Source organism: Phacochoerus africanus, chromosome 8 (genome assembly GCF_016906955.1).
Source record: "Phacochoerus africanus isolate WHEZ1 chromosome 8, ROS_Pafr_v1, whole genome shotgun sequence".
Classification (NCBI taxonomy): Eukaryota; Metazoa; Chordata; class Mammalia; order Artiodactyla; family Suidae; genus Phacochoerus; species Phacochoerus africanus.
The window spans coordinates 78,941,801-78,961,739 of NC_062551.1; the positions used below are offsets into that span (position 1 = coordinate 78,941,801).

The window sequence follows — 19,939 nt, forward strand, 5'->3', positions numbered from 1 at the left end:
CACAGCCCCCATCCCCAAAAAAAGATTGGGCTGAGAAACAATTCCTAATTGCTTTCATACCTAGTTTCATACCCAATGACTCATCACCTTAACAATTTCCCTTTTCACTTCAAAAGCAGTCAAATTAACCTAATTCAAATTCCTAGCTGAAGTAACAAGGAGATATATAGAATAACATACATCCCCTTGGCACTATGACAAAAGATGCCTTTTTAGCCAGCAGGCATTTTCACTCTTATTTTTTTGGCCACCTAAGCGGCATGTGAAAGTTCCCAAGCCAGAGTCAAACCCATACCACAGAAGCCACCCAGGCCACTTCAGTGACAATGCCAGATCCTTAACCCACTGCACCACAAGGGAACTCCTGCTTTCACTATTAAGTGTGCCATTATTTGACAATATTCCTTTTAAACTATAAACTTCTAAGCTATCCACCATGAATCTGCTACTAACCATGTACCAACTGTAAACAAAAGCTGAAACCTGAAATAGAACTATAAATTTTTTAAAATATATAAAGTCCAGTGATCTTTAAATGCAGGCTGGGTAACAACTATGAAAATTTACCTAGCTCCAAGTATCCTGAACAAAAATATCTACACATATTTTATAAATTTGGAAAATTGCAAATAAAAAAGTAAACAAAATGAAAGTCATCCCTATAAAAAGTATATACAAGCTATCTTAAAGTCCCAAGTAAAAATCATAACTCACATATCAATCTCGGATTTGAACTATTCACTAAAAATATATAACCTGATCCTCCATCCTTAAAACCTTCCAGAAGAATCCTTCTACAGTACAAACTGGCTACATCATTCCCCAGCCTACAACTTTGACGGCTCCTCACTGTCATCTGGGTGAAATCCATGCTCCTCAGCATGGCTTATACGGCCCTTTCTATGGCCTCTGATTATACACTTCTTCCCTCCAAAATGTTTTCCTAGCAAAGATGAACAAGTCATCTTTCATGGTCCTGAGTCTCTGTATGTGCTGATTCCTGGCTAAAATATTCTTTTTTCTATCACTATCTCTTTTCATATGGCCCATTCATCCCTCCAGATTAAGTTTAGAAGTATCCCTTCTCCAGGAAGCCTCTACCAGCACTCCTTCTGATTCTCTCCCACAACTCCCCTAAGTCACATTGGCCCTCCTCAGAGCTCTCACAGGCCCTGAACTTACTGATTCCTGTTTACTTACTTTTTTATATATCTATCTCCCCACACTAGGGCTAAAAATTTCTTGAGGGCAAAGACTATGACTTATATCTAATTCCTCACTGCTCAGTCGAGGATACACTGTCCGTGCTCGGTGAACATCTACTGAAACCGATTTTCCTTTTGGACCTATGGAGAAAGTATCCCAACCTTGTTTAGTTTTACATTCCATGTTAAACAGGTTGCCAGAGCACCAGTTCCCAACTTTTAAGCCAGACTCCTTAGGTCCACCAATTCATCACTGTTTCAAAACACCTAAGAAGTTATATGTAAATCCACAATAATGAGGCAAAGACTAACTAAAATATCAATTCCTTTTCTTCTGCTTAACATTAATCAATTAAGGGAGATAACACTGAGTTCATTATGTTATGCCTAATTCCTGATTAGCAACATCCTTTTTTTTTTTAGGGCTGCACTAGTGGCATATGGAAGTACCCCGGCTAGGGGTCAAACAGGAGATGCAGCTGCCGGCCTATGCCACAGCCAAGGCAAATCAGGATCCAAGCTGTGTCTGCAACATACACCAAAGCTCACAGCAAGCTCTGGAGGAGCTCACCGGATCCTTAACCCACTAAGCAGGGCCAGGGATCAAACCCACATCTTCATGGATAATAGTAGGGTTGGTTACTACTGAGCACAATAGACACACCTTAAATCTTTTACTGAAAATGTGAATTCAAAAAATTCTTTGAAAAATCAAATATGCTTTAATTTTAAAAAATTTTTTTTAATTTTTTAAATGAGAATTCAGGGGTTCCCTGGTGGTTTAACACCTTCACCGCTGCAGCCTGGGTTTAACCCCTGCTCTAGGAACTAAGATCCTACACCAAGGTAGGCTGCACGCTGCAGCCCACCCCCCAAAAAAAGTAAGTTCAAATTAATGATTTCAAAATAACTGCTGCCCAGAACCTCTGTAACAAAAGCCTGTAATTATTCAAGGTAGATAATATAAAATGTAGCTATTTTTAAAGTTTTTATTATAAAGTATGCCATTATTACAGAAAATAGGCAAAAGTATCAATTTATTTTTTTTTTGTCTTTTGTCTTTTTGTTGTTGTTGCTATTTCTTGGGCCGCTCCCCCGGCATATGGAGGTTCCCAGGCTAGGGGTCTAATCGGAGCTGTAGCCACTGGCCTACGCCAGAGCCACAGCAACGCGGGATCCGAGCCATGTCTGCAACCTACACCACAGCTCACGGCAACGCCGGATCGTTAACCCACTGAGCAAGGGCAGGGACCGAACCCGCAACCTCATGGTTCCTAGTCGGATTCGTTAACCGCTGCGCCACGACGGGAACTCCCATCTCTGACTTTAAATTTCGTTAAAAGAATATACTCTTAGGTAAACTCAAACTGTTAGCCATGAAGTGAGAACACTGGACCTACAGGTCCCAATACAACCCAAACATAAAAAGCCCTTCAAATTCAAGTCTTGGGTGGGGTGGGGGGAGGCAAAAACAAAAGCCTCCACACATTTCCTTCTTTTATCTACTCTGTGAACAGAAATACCATTAAAACCTGACCAAGTTTTAATATAAACTAAAAACATGATTCTTACGGAACTCAGATGCTGGCCAACCTCAAAACTAAAAAATTCAGTAATTACATATGATATGCTGTAATAACCCAAAACCACAGTGAAACTGGTAAAATTTAAAAAAAAAGAAAAGAAAAGCTAGAACAACAAAAAACTGTATTTTAATTCTCAAATTGTTTCACAGTAACAAAAACTTCCGGTACTGTGTTATAATGTCAAATATAAGTCAAGTCATTTCCTTGGACAGAAATCACTAACGCTGTTGCCCATAAACTACATCATAAAGTTTAGAAAGCATTTTCTCTTTCATTATCTCAATCATTATCACAACACTTTGAAAAAGGGGGAGGTAGTATTTTCGCTCATTTACAGATGAGGAAACCGCAACTTAAAGTTATGGGATTCACCATGACTACATGGCTACTTTCATGTAAGAAGAGGGATATAAGAAAATAAATAGGGGAGTTCCTGTCGGGGCTCAGTGGTTAACGAACCAGACTAGTATCCATAAGGACGTGGATTCAATCCCTGGCCTCACTGAGTGAGTTAAGAATCTTGCATTGCCATGGGCTGAGGTGTAGGTCACACATGTGGCTTGGATCCCACATTGCTGTGGCTGTGGTGTAGGCTGGCAGCTACAGCTCCAATTAGACCCCTAGCATGGGAACCTCAATATGCCATGGGTGTGGCTCTAAAAAGACAAAAGACCAAAAAAAAAAAAAAGAAAAAGAAAATGTCTAGGAATCTACTCACTTGTGTAAAAGAAATACAAGAAAGATAAACCAGGAATTAAAGAGACTGGTTACCTACAAGTATAGGTGGGGAAAATAGAAACTGGGTAGCAGAGACAGGAGGAGTACATTTCTCTGAGTACATCTTTTTAATAGTATAACCATGACTCTTAGAACCAGAGTGATGTTCCACATATCCAAAATAAACAAAACCCAAAGAAAAGGGGAGTTCTCTTGTGGCACAGCAAGTTAAGGATCCGGCACTGTCACCACCCCAGCTCAGGTGCTGCTGTGGCACAGGTTCAACCCCTGGCCCAAGAACTTCCATATGCCATGGGCACAGCAAAAAAAAAAAAAAAAAAATTACAAGCTATCAGTATAAACACTTGGTTTTTAATGTATATACAAATACAGAAACATAGATAACATGTGTAAGAGTGGGTTAGTACACATACATACATTTCTTAATTTTGCCTGCTGAAAAGACCTAGAAGCAATGACTGACATTCCAGTAACACCAAACCCACTTAGGCCCAGATCTTGGTCACTAACACCATTCTCCAATAAAAAGACTGTTTGGGAGCTCCCGTCATGGCTCAGTGGTTAATGAAACCGACTAGCATCCATGAGGACGTGGTTAATGAAACCGACTAGAATCCATGACAACGAGGGTTCAATCCCTGGCCTCACTCAGTGGGTTAAGGATCTGGCGTTGCTGTGAGCTGTGGTGTAGGTTGCAGATGTGGCTTGGATACCGCAGTGCTGTGGCGTAGGCCAGCTGCTACAGCTCTGATTTGATCCCTAGCCTGGGAACTTCCATATGCTGCAAGGGCGGCCCTAAAAAAAGACTGTTTGGAAAAGTGGCTAATCCCAACACTGAGGCAGGGAAAATACAATATGAACCTGAAACACTCTGCCATGCTAGAAAGTAAAGAAATGCTTTACTTAAAAAAAAAAGGTTGCTGGTTGGGTGGAAAAACACAGGTGCCAATCTGAAGGAATTCCTTATGACCACAGCTGGAATAATCTGAGCAATAAAATAACTGGAATAAATGCATATCTGACTCTGTGGTGATATAAAAGGATAAATTAATAAATGGAGGAGAGCACTTCCTCACAGCAGCACAATTAATAAATGGAGAAGGAAAGAAACTGAAAGTTCCAATTACACAACTACAAACTTAATAAACACTGCATGTAAGACCCACCAGTGGCTAAAAATCAGTTGGCCAAAATTTGAGGAGAAACATTATTTGTAAAGTCTTCCACAAGATACCTATCAACTACAAAAGGAAGGACAGTAACTCCACAGTAGAAAAGACACAGTCAGCAATTTAACAAAGCAATCATTACATACTGATATTATGAACCTTCTGATATGATACACCTTGAAAGAATGCATTTTGGAATGCATTTTAAGGAATGCAATCGTTACCAAAACTCATACCCTCATTCTGATCATAACAGAGTATCAAATAAACCCAAACTGAGGGACATTCTATAAAATAACTGATTGGTAATCTTCAAAGGCATCAAGGGCATGAAGAACAATTAAAGACTAGAGGAGACTAAGGAAAAGTAACAACTAAACACAACGTGGATAAAAGGATAGTGGAGAAACTGATAAAAAATCTTAATAATGTCTGTAGGTTAGCTGTAAGTATTGTATCAAAGTTAATTTCTGAGTTTTGTTTTTGTTTTCTTTGTGGCTCTGAGGCCCGCAGAAATTCTTGGGCCAAAGATCAAACCCGCACCACAGCAGCAACCCAAGCCATAGCAATGACAATGCCGGATCCTCAACCCGCTGAGCCACAAGGAACACCAATTTCCTATTCCTGACCACTGTAGTATGGTTATGGATGATGTTAACAGTAGGTGAAGGAGGTGAGAAATATAAATGAACTCTTCCTACTACTCTGGCAGGTTTTCTAGAAATCTAGAATATCTTCTAATAAAGTCTTTTTTTTTTAAGTGTACTGACAATACTTGGCTTTTACTGAGTTCACACGTGAATGTTAAAGACCTCTACAATAACCAAAAGATTAAAAACAAATTGTTGTACCAAAGGATCTTAAATGTTTTGCTGCTTCACAAAGCATTTTAGTAACATAACTAGAAACAGCAAAAGACAGCTAATTTCCTAAGCTACATAATGGTTATTAGGTAGGGTGACCACATAAATTACCATCCAAACCATGAAGGACCACTGCAGGAGAAAGGGGACCTTTGGTTACCCCACTAGTAGGTCAATGCGGTTCCTGTTATTGAAGATCTCCAATCAGCTTGAGCTGACATAAACGTGACGCTCAGGCAAGTCAACCTTATCTCCCTTAGCCTCTGGAACAAACGCCCCTGAGAGAGGTGGCCAGAAAGTTGGACCAAGAGATCCCTAAAGACTTACATAATTGGAAAAAAAGCCAACGCACACTTACATGCTTTTTTTTTTAAGTATGATTTTTTGAAGGTCAAAAATGAAATCACTGACTTTCCAGAGAAGCATTCAGCTTTCACTGCTTTACCTAAAATGTAGCACATCCAAATAACACTTACCCAGTCATAGCATAAAAGGTAATAAGCTAAGGTCAAGCACTCTGCTGTCTGCTTTTGAAACAGCAGTTACCTCAAGAAGTTGAACTGGTTCCAAATTCTATTATTTCTGAAAAAGATCAACAATATAACATAAAAAGTATCTGTTGATGAGCTCCTGCTATGGCTACAATGGATTGGCAGGGACTTGGGAGCACTGGGAGGCGGGTTGGGTCACCACCCCGGCACAGTGGGTTAAGGATCCGGCACTACTGCAGCTGTGGCTTAGGTCACAACTACAGCTCAGATCTGATCCCTGGCCTGGGAGCTCCATATGCCAAGGGGCGGCCAAAAATGGAAAGAAAAAAAAAGTATTGCTGAATATAACGTATTAGCCTCAAAGACTCAACAATATGAACCAAGCATTAATGTTCTTAAAATTTTACATAAGGTATTTAAGAACCATTCCCTTTGCATATTTAGTGAGAGCTAAGCTAAAGATATGCATAGTAACTTATGAAACTTAAAAAGCAGCAACCCCAAGAGCTCCCGTTGTGACTCAGTGGGTTACAAACCTGACTAGGATCCATGAGGACATGGTTCAATCCCTGGCCTCGCTCAGTGGGTTAAGATCTGGCATTGCCATGAGCTGCAGTGTAAGTCGCAGATGCGGCTCAGATCCTGCATTGCTCTAGCTGTGCTATAGGCCAGCAGATACAGTTCCAATTCGACCCCTAGCCTGAGAACTTCTATATGCCATAGGTGTAGCCCTAAACAGCAAAAAAAAAAAAAAAAAAAAAAAAGGCAGCAACCCCATTCTCACACTGTAATATTTCAGGTCATTGAAGAAATTTCTTGAGCGTGGAAAATCTTCATCCAAAGCAAATAAACCCTGTTTTTAATCAAACATGAAAGTTCATAGAGTCTCTTCTTTAATGTGGTCTTTTCCTAAATAGCAAGAAGAATCCTGTTAGAGGACAGCAGTATATTTCTATTTTGTTTCTTTATAACAACACATACATTAGAATAGCCTGCAGATATAATGCAGAAATTGGCACAAAACTTTAAATCAACTATAATAAAATTTTAAAAAGAATAGCCTGAGGATATAACCTAATAAAGTCAAATTTAACTTCAAAATTACATAAAGAGTTCCCAATACGGTGCAGCAAGTTAAGTACCTGGTGCTGTCTCTGCAGCAACATGGGTTGCTACTGAGGAGCTGGTTCAATCCCTAGCCCAGGGCAGAGGGTTAAGGATCTAGCATTGCCGCAGCTCTGGTGTAGCTCTCAGCTGTGGCTCAGATTCGATCCCTGGCTTGGGAACTTCTATATGCCACAGTAAGGGAGGATTTACATAAACGCTTTAGGCAGAACTAACTCTATATGTGCAGTACAATAACCTAAGAATTTATAACTTACAATTTCAATTTTTCATAGGACAACAAAGGAGTCAAATGTCCATACTTTATTTCTTACAAGGTTATCACTCCCTAATAGGAATTTATCTTAATAACAGAAACAGACAAGTAGTTCTCCTGTTTGCTAGGCATTATACATAAGGTAAAAATGGTCAAAGTTCATTTATTCAATAGGTCATATTTTATAAAAGCACACCTCACTAAATCTCAAACATTTAATGGATTATAAAACCTTACATGTAGTTGTGATGCCATTCCTAATCTCCTAATCTTTTCTGTTCCTTATTTCAACTTGCATACCTCAACCAAATAAATTCTCAAACTATTGTTTTTATCATCAGTTTCCCACAATAAATAAAAACAAAAAATATAACTGATTTTTCACAAGATGCCAAGATATTTCAACAAAGAGTAGTCTTTTCAATAAATAGTACTGAAACAACTGGATATCCACATGCAAAATAATAAACTTGGACTCCTACTTCACATCACACACAAAAATTAACTCAAAATGGATCAGAGACCTAAATGTAAAAGCTAAAATTAAAGAAGTCTTAGAAGAAAACATAGAAGTAAAACCTTTATGACCTCGAGTTAGGCAAAGTCTTCTTAGACACAGCAGACATCCTCTCAGACACTTAAGACACAAATGACAAGAGAAAAGGAGACAGGAATTCCCTTATAGCACAGCAGGTTAAGGATCCACACTGTCATCACAGTAGCTTGGATCGCTGCTGTGGCATGAGTTCAATCCCTGATCCAGGAACTTCCACATGCTATGGGCACAGCCCCTACCTCCTGCAAAAAGACAAGCAGATAAATTGGACTTCATCAAAAGTAAAAACCTTTGGGAGTTCCATTATGGCTCAGCGGAAATAAATATGACCAGTATACAAGAGGATACAGGTTTGATCCCTGGCCCCACTCAGTGGGTCAAGGATCCAGCATCGCCATGAACCGTGGTGTAGGTCACAGACTCAGCTCGGATCTGGCATTGCTGTGGTGTAGGCTAGCAGCTGTAGCCCCGATTGGACCATTGCCTGGGAGCTTCCATATGCCACACCTGCGGCCCTTAAAAAAAAAAAAGGTAAAAACCTTTGTACTTCATAGTGATTACCCACTGAATGGGAAAAAATATTTGCAAAAGTTTTATCTGCAAAGGGACTTATATCTAGAATATATAAAGAACTCTAACAACTCAATAATAAGACAACTAAGGAGTTCCCTTGTGACACAGCAGGTTAAGGATCCAGCATTGTCATTGCTATGGTGCAGGTTTGATCTCTGGCCCAGGAACTTTCACATGCCATGGGCAAGACCAAAAACGTAAAAAAGGAAAAAAAAAAAAAAAAAGACAACCCAACCGAGTTAAAAACTGGGCAAAGGATATGAACAGACATTTCTCCAAAACAAATGGCCAGTAAGCCCACAAAAAAGATACAACACCATTAGTCATCAATGAGAAGCAAATCAAAACCACAATGAGATACTACTACACACCCACTACCACGGCCTATAATCAAAAAGACATATAATGACCAATAGTGGAACCTTCATTACTTTGCTGGTAGGAATGTAAAATGGTACAGTCCCTTTGGAAAACAGTTTGGCAGTTCCCCAAAATGTTAAACATGGAATTACCTCATAAAATCCCACAACTGTACTCTTAGGTATATACTCAAGGGAAATGAAAACATACATCCACACAAAAACGTTCACAGTATAATTATTCGTAACAGTAAAAAAGTTAAAATAAATATTCATCAACAAGAAGAAAACATGATACCTTGAATATTTTCCAACAACCAAAAAAAAAGTTCCTAATATCTGTTATAACACAGAGGGGCCACAGAAAACTATGCAAAGTGAGAGAAACCACTTACTAAAAAAAACCACATGTTGAATTATTCCATTTATATGAAATATACAGAATAGGCAAATCTCTGGAGGCTAAAAGTAGATTAGAACTTGCCTAGGGCGGAGAGAACGAGGGGAACTGGTCAGTCTAATAATGTGTTTGAGAGTGATGAAAACATTCTAAAATTGATTGTGGTAATAGTTGCACAATTCTGTGAATATACTCAAAACCACTGAATTGTACATTCTAAATGAGTGGCTTGTATTCAAATTATATCTCAATAAAGCTGTCAAAAAAAAAAAGGCAGTCTAACCTCTTCTTATACTCAAAGCCTTCTAGAATCTAGAGCCATTATCTCAAGCATTCTACCACAAGAATCCTCCACTCCAAGCATACTGATCAAGACCCTTATAATCCAGCACACTACGCTTATTTCAAGCCGAAATCTTTGTTCATGCTGATCACCCACTCACCACAATCCATTCCCCTCTGCCCCAAATTCTGACTACAGTCTTAAATTTTTCTTTTTAATGTTTTAAAAACTCATCACAGGAGTTCCTGTCATGGCACAGCGGAAACAAATCTGACTAGGAACCATGAGGTTGCGGGTTCGATCCCTGGCCTCACTCAGTGGGTTAAGGATCCAGCATTGCTGTGAGCTGTGATGTAGGTCGCAGAGGCAGCTCAGATCTGGCATTGCTGTGGCTGTTGAGTAGGTCAGCGGCAATGGCTCCAATTAGACCCCTAGCCTGGGAACCTCCATATGCCTCAGGTGAAGCCCTAAAAAGACAAAAGACAAAAAAAAAAATCTCATCACAGTTCAAATTCTGTTTCTTACATGCTATTTTCTAAGACCTAGGAAAGAGTCAGGAGTCATCTCATTCAACCTTTTTTTCTGATGTTCCTCCATTCTATCTTCAAAGTACAGTCATTTCCATTCTCAGTGTAAAACTGCATTCCGGTTCAAAACTGGCCATACTTAATTTCTACTGTCACCAAGTTTTCCCCCTTGTCATTCCAAAATTGTCTGTTCCCATGCTTCAATCTTGTTTCCCTAACCCCACATGAATCCCCTATGGTCTTTTCCTCCCTTCTCAATCACTCCATATAATACCAACATTTCCTGAAAACCAAGTAATGAAAACAAGGTGATATCACACATGTATATAATTTATAACTTGTAAATACAACCCTGACCACGTCTTTTTTAAAGTATGATTGAATATGTGGATGAAGGGATAATTTTTAAGATGTATATAATTGTAGGGGGGAATCTATGAAGTTACATCAAGTTTTAATGCCATAAATAATCCAAAACAGTACAGATACAGTAACTCAAAAACTTTTCATTTCTTGATAAAGGTTTGAGCCACTCTCTTTCTAATGTGCAGAAATAACTCCTGAGCTACAAGGGAAAGGTGAAAGAATATCCTCATGAAAATCTTTCCAAAGAAACAAAAATAGTTCATTGCAAACTGATGAATAAAACTATTCAAAAAGTAGTTTCTGCTGGCAGATAGTTAAGTAACAAAATAAGCAAGATACAAAACTGTATGTAATTTGACCTAAAGCTATGTTACAAAGAAGAACAGATTTTAAGTCCATTAAAGTACATAGGAAAAAAGACAAGAAATACATCAAAATATTAATAATAGTGGTTATCTCCATATACTAAGGTTATGATGATTTTTTACCTTTTTTTTTTTTTTTTAGGGCCATACCTGCGGTATACGGAAGATCCCAGACTAAGGGTCGAATCAGAGCTGCAGCTGCCAGCCACAGCCACGTGGGATCTGAGCCACATCTATGACCTACATCACAGCTCAGAGCAACACTGGATCCTTAACCCACCAAGCGAGGGTATGGATCAAACCGGCATCCTCACTGGATTCTAGTCAGATTCTTAATCCTCTGAGCCACAATGGGATCTCCCTTTACTTTTCCATATTTTTAAAATGCTCTGATTTGATGATGTATTACTCTTCTAATCATAAAATAAAATTGTTAGGAGTTTCCTGCTGGCCTGGTAGTTAAGGACTCAGCATTGTCACTGCTGCGGCTTGGGTTACTGCTGGTCAGACCCCTGGCCTGGGAACTTCCTCATGCCACAGACAAAAAAAAAATTTTAATAGCAACATTTGACTGTAAATGTTTTTTCTCCTTGGCCTTTACACAAACTCTAATCCTCAGAATCTATACTTCAAATGTAACATGTCCACTTTAGATGACTTAGTACACTGGGTCAATGCTTGTTACATCTTGAAATTATGGAACTATTTTCAACTCAATTACACATCAGTATAAACAATTTTAGGGCAGTTTTGAGTACTAAAAGCATATTGTGATGCCATCTATATTATCACAAAACTTATCTTAAACTGATTACCAGGCTCTAACTTAATCAACATTTTTGTTCAGCAGCAAACATTTACAGACTTCTTACTACCTGCCCAGCACTGTTTTAGGTGCTGACAATTCTTTTGTTTTTGTTTTTTGTCTTTTTAAGGCTGCACCCGTGGCATATGGAAGTATCCAGGCTAAGGGTTAAATTGGAACTAGAGCTGCCAGCAACACAGGATCCGAGCCGCATCTGTGACCTACACCACAACTCACAGCAATGCCAGATCCTTAACCCAATAAGCGAGGCCAGGGATCAAACCAACATCCTCATGGATACTAGTCAAGTTAGTTACCGCTGAGCCACAATGGGAACTCCAGTGCTGGTAATTCAATAGTGAACAAAAGCAACAAAAACCTCTGCCTTTATGGAGTTTACATTCTCTACTGATAAAATTTAATGCCTCGGGAGTTCCCGTCGCGGCGCAGTGGTTAACGAATCCGACTGGGAACCATGAGGTTGCGGGTTTGGTCCCCGCCCTTGCTCAGTGGGTTAACGATCCGGCGTTGCCATGAGCTGTGGTATAGGTTGCAGATGCGGCTCGGATTCCGCGTTGCTGTGGCTCTGGTGTAGGCCGGTGGCTACAGCTCCGATTCAACCCCTAGCCTGGGAACCTCCATATGCCGCGGGAGCGGCCCAAGAAATAGCAACAACAACAACAACAAAGACAAAAAAGACAAAAAAAAAAAATTTAATGCCTCAGAAGAGTCAGGAACACACACATAGGGCTCAAAAAGTACAAAACTACTAGTTAATAAAGATCATAAAAACTAACAAATTTCAAATGTACTTTAAATACTTTAAACTACCTCAAATTTCAGCTAAGCCTATAGGAGAATTAAAAAAACCTCCTCCTTGTTGGCAGCAAGCCAAAGAACTAGGAGCCATTTGAGAATTCAGAAGTATCTTGGGATCCTGTAATATTTCATCCATGTAAATTTCAGCTGCAGTTTATACATTGCTTAAAGTCAGGTGCCTGCCTAATAATCAGGAAATACTTCATTTCCTATTATATTAGCTCAAAGTATTATTCCTAAAGTAAAAATAGATTGTTTCTCATCACAGGAGTTTATTTCAGACCTTACTTTCCCTCATACCTCATAATGAACTAACTGTATCATCACCCAGAGCAAGCAGCATCCAACCATGGCAACCTTATTTTATGGCCTCAAGCCATTTCACAACAGACTACACAGTCTTCGATACTAAAATTAGAGGCATTTCAGTCTGTTTTTTGTTTGTTTGTTTTGTCTTTTTGCCTTTTCTAGGGCAAAATCGGAGCTGTAGCCGCCAGCCTACACCAGAGCCACAGCAACGCAGGATCCGAGCTGCGTCTGCGACCTACACCACGCCTCAAAGGCAACGCTGGATCCTTAACCCACTGAGCAAGAGCAGGGATAGAACCGGCAACCTCATGGTTCCTAGTCGGATTCGTTAACCACTGAGCCATGACAGAACTCCTGCATTTCAGTCTGTTTGGCTAAATCTAACATTAATAAGACAAAACCCAGAGGCTTCTTATATGCGCTTATATAAAGTTGCCTTTCCTTGTGCTCCACGTTAGAATGCTTCCATTATCAGTAAGTCACCAGAGAAACACGCCACTGGCCATCAGACAGTCTAAAAAACCATTAATAGGTCTCTACAAAATCCTTCCTGTCTACCTGCAATCACAAAACAGACATCAAACCATAATCTTCAGAATTAACAGCCATTATAATTCAAGAGGACCACTTAGCAAACTAATCTAACCTCTTCATTTTAGAAAGAGAAAAACTGATGCCCAAAGCAGTGTAACACATCTATTAAAACGGAAAAGCCACAAGTTACCTGGTGGAACAGCAGGTTAAGGACCTGACACTGTCACTGCTGTGGCATGGGTTCAATCCCTGGCCCTGGAACTTCCACATGCCACAGGTGCAGCCATAAAAAAAAAAAAAGGAAAGAAAGAAAAGCCAAACTCAAATCCAGATTTTTTTTTTTTTTAACTCCAAATCATGTGTACTTCTCAATACATCAAGTCAAATCCACTTGCATTTTAAGGCTAGTAGGTACTGTTTCCAAGCTATAGTTTAATATCAGGAGCAGGGGGATGTTACGAGATGAGTGGAAAGGAGACAAGGAAAGAACCAATCACAGAGATGAAATATGATATATCTTCTCATTCTCTAATTCTTCATATTATGACACAGAAGATACTTGGAATCTACAGCAATTGTGTTTTGACTGCCATGTCCTCTAGTACCTCCTTCTAGCTTCTGCTAAAACCTGCTACCTGAAACATACCTGAAATCCACTTAGAACTAAAATTCTGTGCAGCAGCAACAGCAAATGAATTGGGAAAAGTCTGCTGGCAGGAGAAAGCTCTGTGAACTTTGGGTAATTCTTACTCATCCTTCTAATTTAGCTCAAATGTTAACTTCTTCTAGGAAGCCCTAATTCCTCCTTCCCCCAGGTTAGGCTATTACAGCAGTCACTGTACTTTACTCGTGGTATTCAGTCCATTTACCTGTCTGGACCAAGTTCTTTGAGGGCAAAGATTTCAACCCCAGACCTAGCACCGAGTATGGCACACACAAGTAAGTGCTGGATAAACCAACAAATTAATTTTAAAACTTGCCACTCAGATTAAAGCGCCAAAATAAACAGCTGAAAGACAGAAATCCTATTATGACTTAAAACATGGTTTTCAAACATTTTTCAGCAGGTCGTTTTGTAAAAACCTTATCAGAAACGCCAATGTGGAAAAGCAACATATTAGTCCTAAGGTGGTTTAATTTCTCAGAGTTTGACAGAAAATACCCATAAGCCTGGGACAGGGAGTAGCAGCAGCAGAGGCAAGAGCTGATGTGACTCAGGCATCTTTTTTTTTTTTTTTCTTCGCATCTTTCCTCTTTATCTCCATCTTACATTGATCTCTCTCCTCTCTCCTTCCAAGAGGATCTGCTCTCTAGAAGCACAGATCCATCTTTGTTAATGGTGGGGCTTAGGAGTAAACAGACTGCTGTCCACTGCATGAGTTAGAGAGTTCTTGTTTCTACTTGTAAAGGTATTTTGCTGGAGGTCTTATTAATATCTGAACAAGCAGAAACTTGCACTGAATCAAATGTGGCAGGCCTGTTCCTATGCTTTAAGGCTCAATGAGGTAAAGATAACCTACTTTGAATGTCTAGCAGTATGCGGCTATGAACTAATTAAAACAAAGTACAGCGTCACTTCTTTCTAGATTGCTCCATAGATCTCCTTTACCGTATACAGACTTCCCCAAGCTATCAAATGAGGGACAGTATCCTTCCTTCCACTTCCACACACAGACTTGGTAAGAAGTGGCACCGCAGAGTAGAAAGGATATTCACAAGCTCTGGAGCCAGTAAGATGGTCTGAACTGCAGTCCACCACTTACTAGATAGACAATACTACATAGACAACCTTGGGAACATTACTGAACTTCTCTAAACTTCAGTTTCCTCATCTGAAAAACAGATAGTACCTACCGCATTAGTGTTCTCATGAGAATTTTAAAAAATCATGTATGTTTGACTCCTAGAACAGGAGGCACTCAATAAATGAGTACTATTGTTATTATTCAGATTTAGCTTTGGTGGAGGCAAAAAAGAAGCAAACATCATTGGTTTCAATCTCTAAGATAAAACTGAAAATCAACACAGGATACCAAAAAAAGGAAAATTGTAATACCCCCAAAAAGACAATATTTGCTTTTAATATATGTCATATCTAAGACAAAATAGCTGAAGACACAAGTCATTTTCAGGTCATGACAGGCCTTTACCAAATTTAGTTTCTTTAAAGAACCCACTGCTCTGATTTTCTTAACCCAAACAACTGCCCCCAAACAGTAACTAGACTCCCCAGAACTGTCAGCAGCCCTGAGAGAAATTACATCCTGAAGTCTTCCCATATAAATAGAACACTGTGTATTCATAACAGACTGCAAAATTGTTCTGTTTAAGTCAGAACTATTTGGGCACCTAAATTCAAACTCATTTATCTTTAATTATCTCAAGAGTGAGCAATTTGCATTTAAAGAACAAGGCTTTTAATGGGGACCCAAGAACTCTCTGGAAATATAAGGAAGATTTTCTGTGCATGGACAACTTTCTGTGGAGGGTCTATAAGCTTTCAACAAAATGTCAAAGTTGTTTGTTACCCAGAAAAGGTTAAGAACACTGTTGAGATTCTCAATAAAGCCTTTTGAAACCTCATACTGAGAAGGTGAGGTGAGCAAATCTCAAGGCAAGTATCCTGACGTGTCAGTTTCATAAACTATTCATACTGGATTATATTATGAAAACACTAAACGTATTTCTCCCTTGCCATTAGCACTTTTTTATATCAGAGTTTATTTTCTTCTTTCATCCGCCCATCACCCCTGCCCACCCTCCAGCATGCTCCATCCCTTGCTGGTCCCTTCTCTAGCCTCTCAACAGTCATAGGCCTCTACCTGAAATGGCTTTAACAGCCTGCCAAGCCATACTGATGCCTAAGAAAGTTCCATTTATTTATTTATTTATTTATTTGCTTTTTAGGGCCACACCCGTAGCATATGGAGGTTCCCAGGCTAGGGGTCTAATTGGAGCTATAGTTGCAGGCCTAGGCCACAGCCACAGCAATGCAGGATCTGAGCCACATTTGTGACCTACACCACAGCACAGGGCAACACCAGATCTGTAACCCACTGAGTGAGGCCAGAGATTGAACCCACAACCTCATGGTTCCTAATCAGATTCATTTCTGCTATGCCACGATGTGAACTCCCCATTTAAACTTAAATTCAAATTCACCATCACTTTTTTTTTTTAACTTTTTTAAGGGGGCCACACCTGCAGCCTTCAGAAGTTCCTGGGCCAGGGATTGAACCTGCATCACTGCTGTAACCAGAGCTGTACTAGGACAATGATAGATCCTTAACCTGCTGAGCCACCAGGGAATACCTAAATTCACTGTTATTTCTGATTTGTCACCTGAACACTAAGCACAAATAAAGGACATCTTGCTACATGAATCTCCTCACATTTTTACAAATTTAAAATATTATCTAAATTTATTAATTCAAACAATGAAGCTCCCTTGTGGTGCAGCAGGTTAAGGATCTGGTGTTGCCGCAGCTGTGGCGCAAGTCTCTACGGTCACATGGGTTCGATCCCTGGTCCATGAACTTCTACATGCTGAGGGTGCAGTCAAAAAAAAAAAAAAAAACACACTACTGCACCCACACCCAATATATTTTGAGGAACTGGAGAGTTAATCAAGCTATAGAAAGAGCAACTCCAACTTCACACTCCAGCCTGAATGCTTCAATGTTTATCAACTTAACATGCAATAATCACTTTGTCAAATACAAATTCTCATACACCCTCAGTGTACAGAAGCAAAATTGCCCTATTTAATCCATTTTTAACCAATTCCCCATTACCATTGATAACTGTTCACCATTGGTTGTCCTAATGAAATCTATACTGGATTTACTATAAAAGCAATTCGATTTTAGCAACTGTAACCTTTCAATGTGTAAAGCAAAGAAAAGGTAAAAGTGTGAAATGCCTTAAGAAGAAAATTAAATTCTAACTTTGATGACCTGAGGCAAAGTGGCAAAGTAAAAACTGAAAGCCACATAAAACTAAGTATCCTATATTACTACACATAAGTATAAAAAGTATTCCCATAGGAAATTCCATCTTAAATTTATCCCCTTTAACAAATGTTGCCAAATCAGTAACTACTTTTATGTTGCAACCAATTCAGTTTTTATATGCCCTTCCTGTCAAATGCATTGAGAAAAAGCACACTCACTTGACACACTGAAGTCACAGCTCTTTGTGTCCAAATAACCACAAAATTCACCAAGCACTGTCATATTCAGCACTTTGGTCCTCATCACCTTATATTCAAGAAAACATAGTATGGTCCTCCTTTCATTTGTTTGAATTTCCAAAACAGCTCCAAGATGCAGGTAATGAATAACTTACTTGGTGGCACAGCATAGAAACTTACAGCCCTAACCAAGTTCGGGCAATCAAGACCCCAAAAAAAATAAAACAAAATAAAATAAAATAAGAAAGGAATTTAACTCACAAACCATTAAGTAAAGATACATTTCAGAGATGCAGCACTGAACTTCACCTTTAAGTAGGCTTATCAGCCAAACTTTTCCCCCAACAGTTAAAGCCTCTAGGGATACTGATCAAAGCTAACTAGGTTTTCCATGGGCAACGCACACTAAGATATCACTAACCATTCTCACCGGTGAACAATTCTTAATTGAACAGAATCATGCAGTTAACATTATGAAATCAGTACACACATCACACTGGAATGGAATTTATCTTACTCTGCGCCACACTGCTTGGATTGAAAAAAATGTGGATAACAACATTCAAAGAAAAGAGAAAATAACACTTGAAAGAAACCAAAACAATGACCTGAAATGACTTTAGAAGGGAGATACTTTTCCCTTCTCAAAGTAATGGATACAGACAAGAATCAAACTACAGACTGTGAAATAATCTGTGGACCTCACAGCAGTTAGTTTCGCATTTGCTTATTTGCTCAAACACCCTACTCTAAAAGTCAAACACACAATGACACGAACACAAAAACACAACACATCTACCATCCAATGATTATTTATTGATTTACACAAATACAACGGATTGGGGGGGAGGGGTGCATGATGAAATGTTATTCTCAGGTAGGTAATAATACCTCTCTAAATCTCCGTGGAATTCATGAACTCAACGTTTTACCTTCACCCGCTGGTTTTTAACTAAAATACCTCGTCACCAAGTCTTTCCAATCAAAGCTGTCCAAAAATTCTACAATCGAGCAAATAACATGAAATTAGACACATTCAATACTAGACTTTCCTCCAGGAGCCCTGGCACCCTCCAGACATGAGGCCTATGAAGAGTAAATTAAAGCCCTTTAAAAATAATCAGCATAACACGAGCCTTCCAAGAAGTGAGACTTTTGGGGGTGATGGGTAATGTCAGTTAACTTCCTCTTCCTTTAAAAAAGGTCAAAGACAGGGAAGCGTCCGGTGTAACATTTCCTCCTCAGATCGCGTTCCACCACAAACCACATCACAACTCTCCCAATCGCTAAAAAACATTAGCCAGAGGGAGTGCTTTCCGCAAAATTTCGCCATAGATTTAAAATCCAACTTACCTCCGGAACCAGCTGAGTTTAGTTTCAAACAGTAAAATTACCAATAAAGTTTATTAGGTATTAATAATATTTAGGGAAGCCCACTATGCCCCGCTGCAGGGAGAGCTGAAGGGAGATGAGGAGGAGGGTGTAGCCCTCACAACAATCAGAGAAAAGCCTTCCCTGCAGGGCTGGTCCCGGGCACCAGCAAATTCGGCCTAATAAAGGGGCGGGGGGGTTAGGGGAGGAGAGGCGAGAAGGGGGAAGGGTCCCCAGCTCCAAAAGGGAAGGGCTGCGGAAGCAAGGCCGACGGAGCTAGTTTTCACCGTAGTGCAGAGGGTCCCGGGGTCCCCCGCAGTGCTGCTGCCGGGTCACCCCAAAAGCTCCGGCCAAGCCGGGTGCGTGGGCTGGAGGAGTAGTCCCTTCCCCGGCTGGGCTGTGGCTGCCTGCAGGAGGGTTCCCGGAGGAGCCTCAGCCCCCCCTGGTCTGCGACGAAGAGAGCCGAACGGCCGGCAGGAAGGTGAAAAGGATACTGTTGGGGCGCCTGGGTCTGGAGGGCCCTGATGTTCGGGTGAGGAGGGGCCGCTGCCGCCGCCGCCGCCGCCGCTGCTGCTGCCGCCGGGTGAGGAGGCGGTACCGCTGCTGCCGCCGCCGCCGCCGCCGCCGCCGCTCCGGTGCCGGGTCCGGTTCCTGCTGCAGCCGCTGAGCCTGATTTCAGAGCCGGTTTCTGCGGTAAACTCATGGCAAAGCGAAGCCACCAACCCCCCCAGAGCGGGACCGGGCGCGCCGGGGTGCAGGGGCCGGGGGCAGCGGGGGGGCGGGATGGGGGCAGACCCGGGGAGGCGGCGGGAGCGGGGGGCCGGGGGGAGGCTGGGAGGAGGAGGAGGAGGGGGCCGGGGCCGGTCACACACGCCCGCCGCCGCCGCCGCCGCCGCCGCCGCCGCCGCCGGCAGCAGCAGCCGCCCCGCGGGCCAGCACCACCGGCTGCCGGTCTCCGTGACAACGCGACCCCGGGGGGGGGGCCGGACCCGGCGGGGGCAGGAGGCGGAGAGACCGGACCTTTCACGGCAATATCCTCATGGGCCG

The 19,939-nt window shown here is 40.9% G+C and overlaps 1 protein-coding gene across 11 annotated transcripts in view; it reads right to left on the reverse strand.

Annotated features, from left to right (window-relative positions):
• The window catches only part of EIF4G3 (eukaryotic translation initiation factor 4 gamma 3), a 342,120-nt gene extending 322,410 nt beyond the window's left edge, over nt 1-19,710 (reverse strand). For 5 of the 11 annotated variants that reach the window (XM_047792295.1, XM_047792294.1, XM_047792292.1 and 2 more), the window contains exon 1: nt 19,387-19,685. In XM_047792295.1, the coding sequence (XP_047648251.1) occupies nt 19,387-19,595 (209 nt within the window). In that variant the 5' untranslated portion in view covers nt 19,596-19,685. Of the gene's footprint in view, nt 1-19,386 lie in introns of all 11 variants that reach the window. The other 6 variants (XM_047792293.1, XM_047792288.1, XM_047792291.1 and 3 more) reach the window with 3 other exon arrangements.
• Between the last annotated feature and the right edge of the window lie 229 nt (nt 19,711-19,939).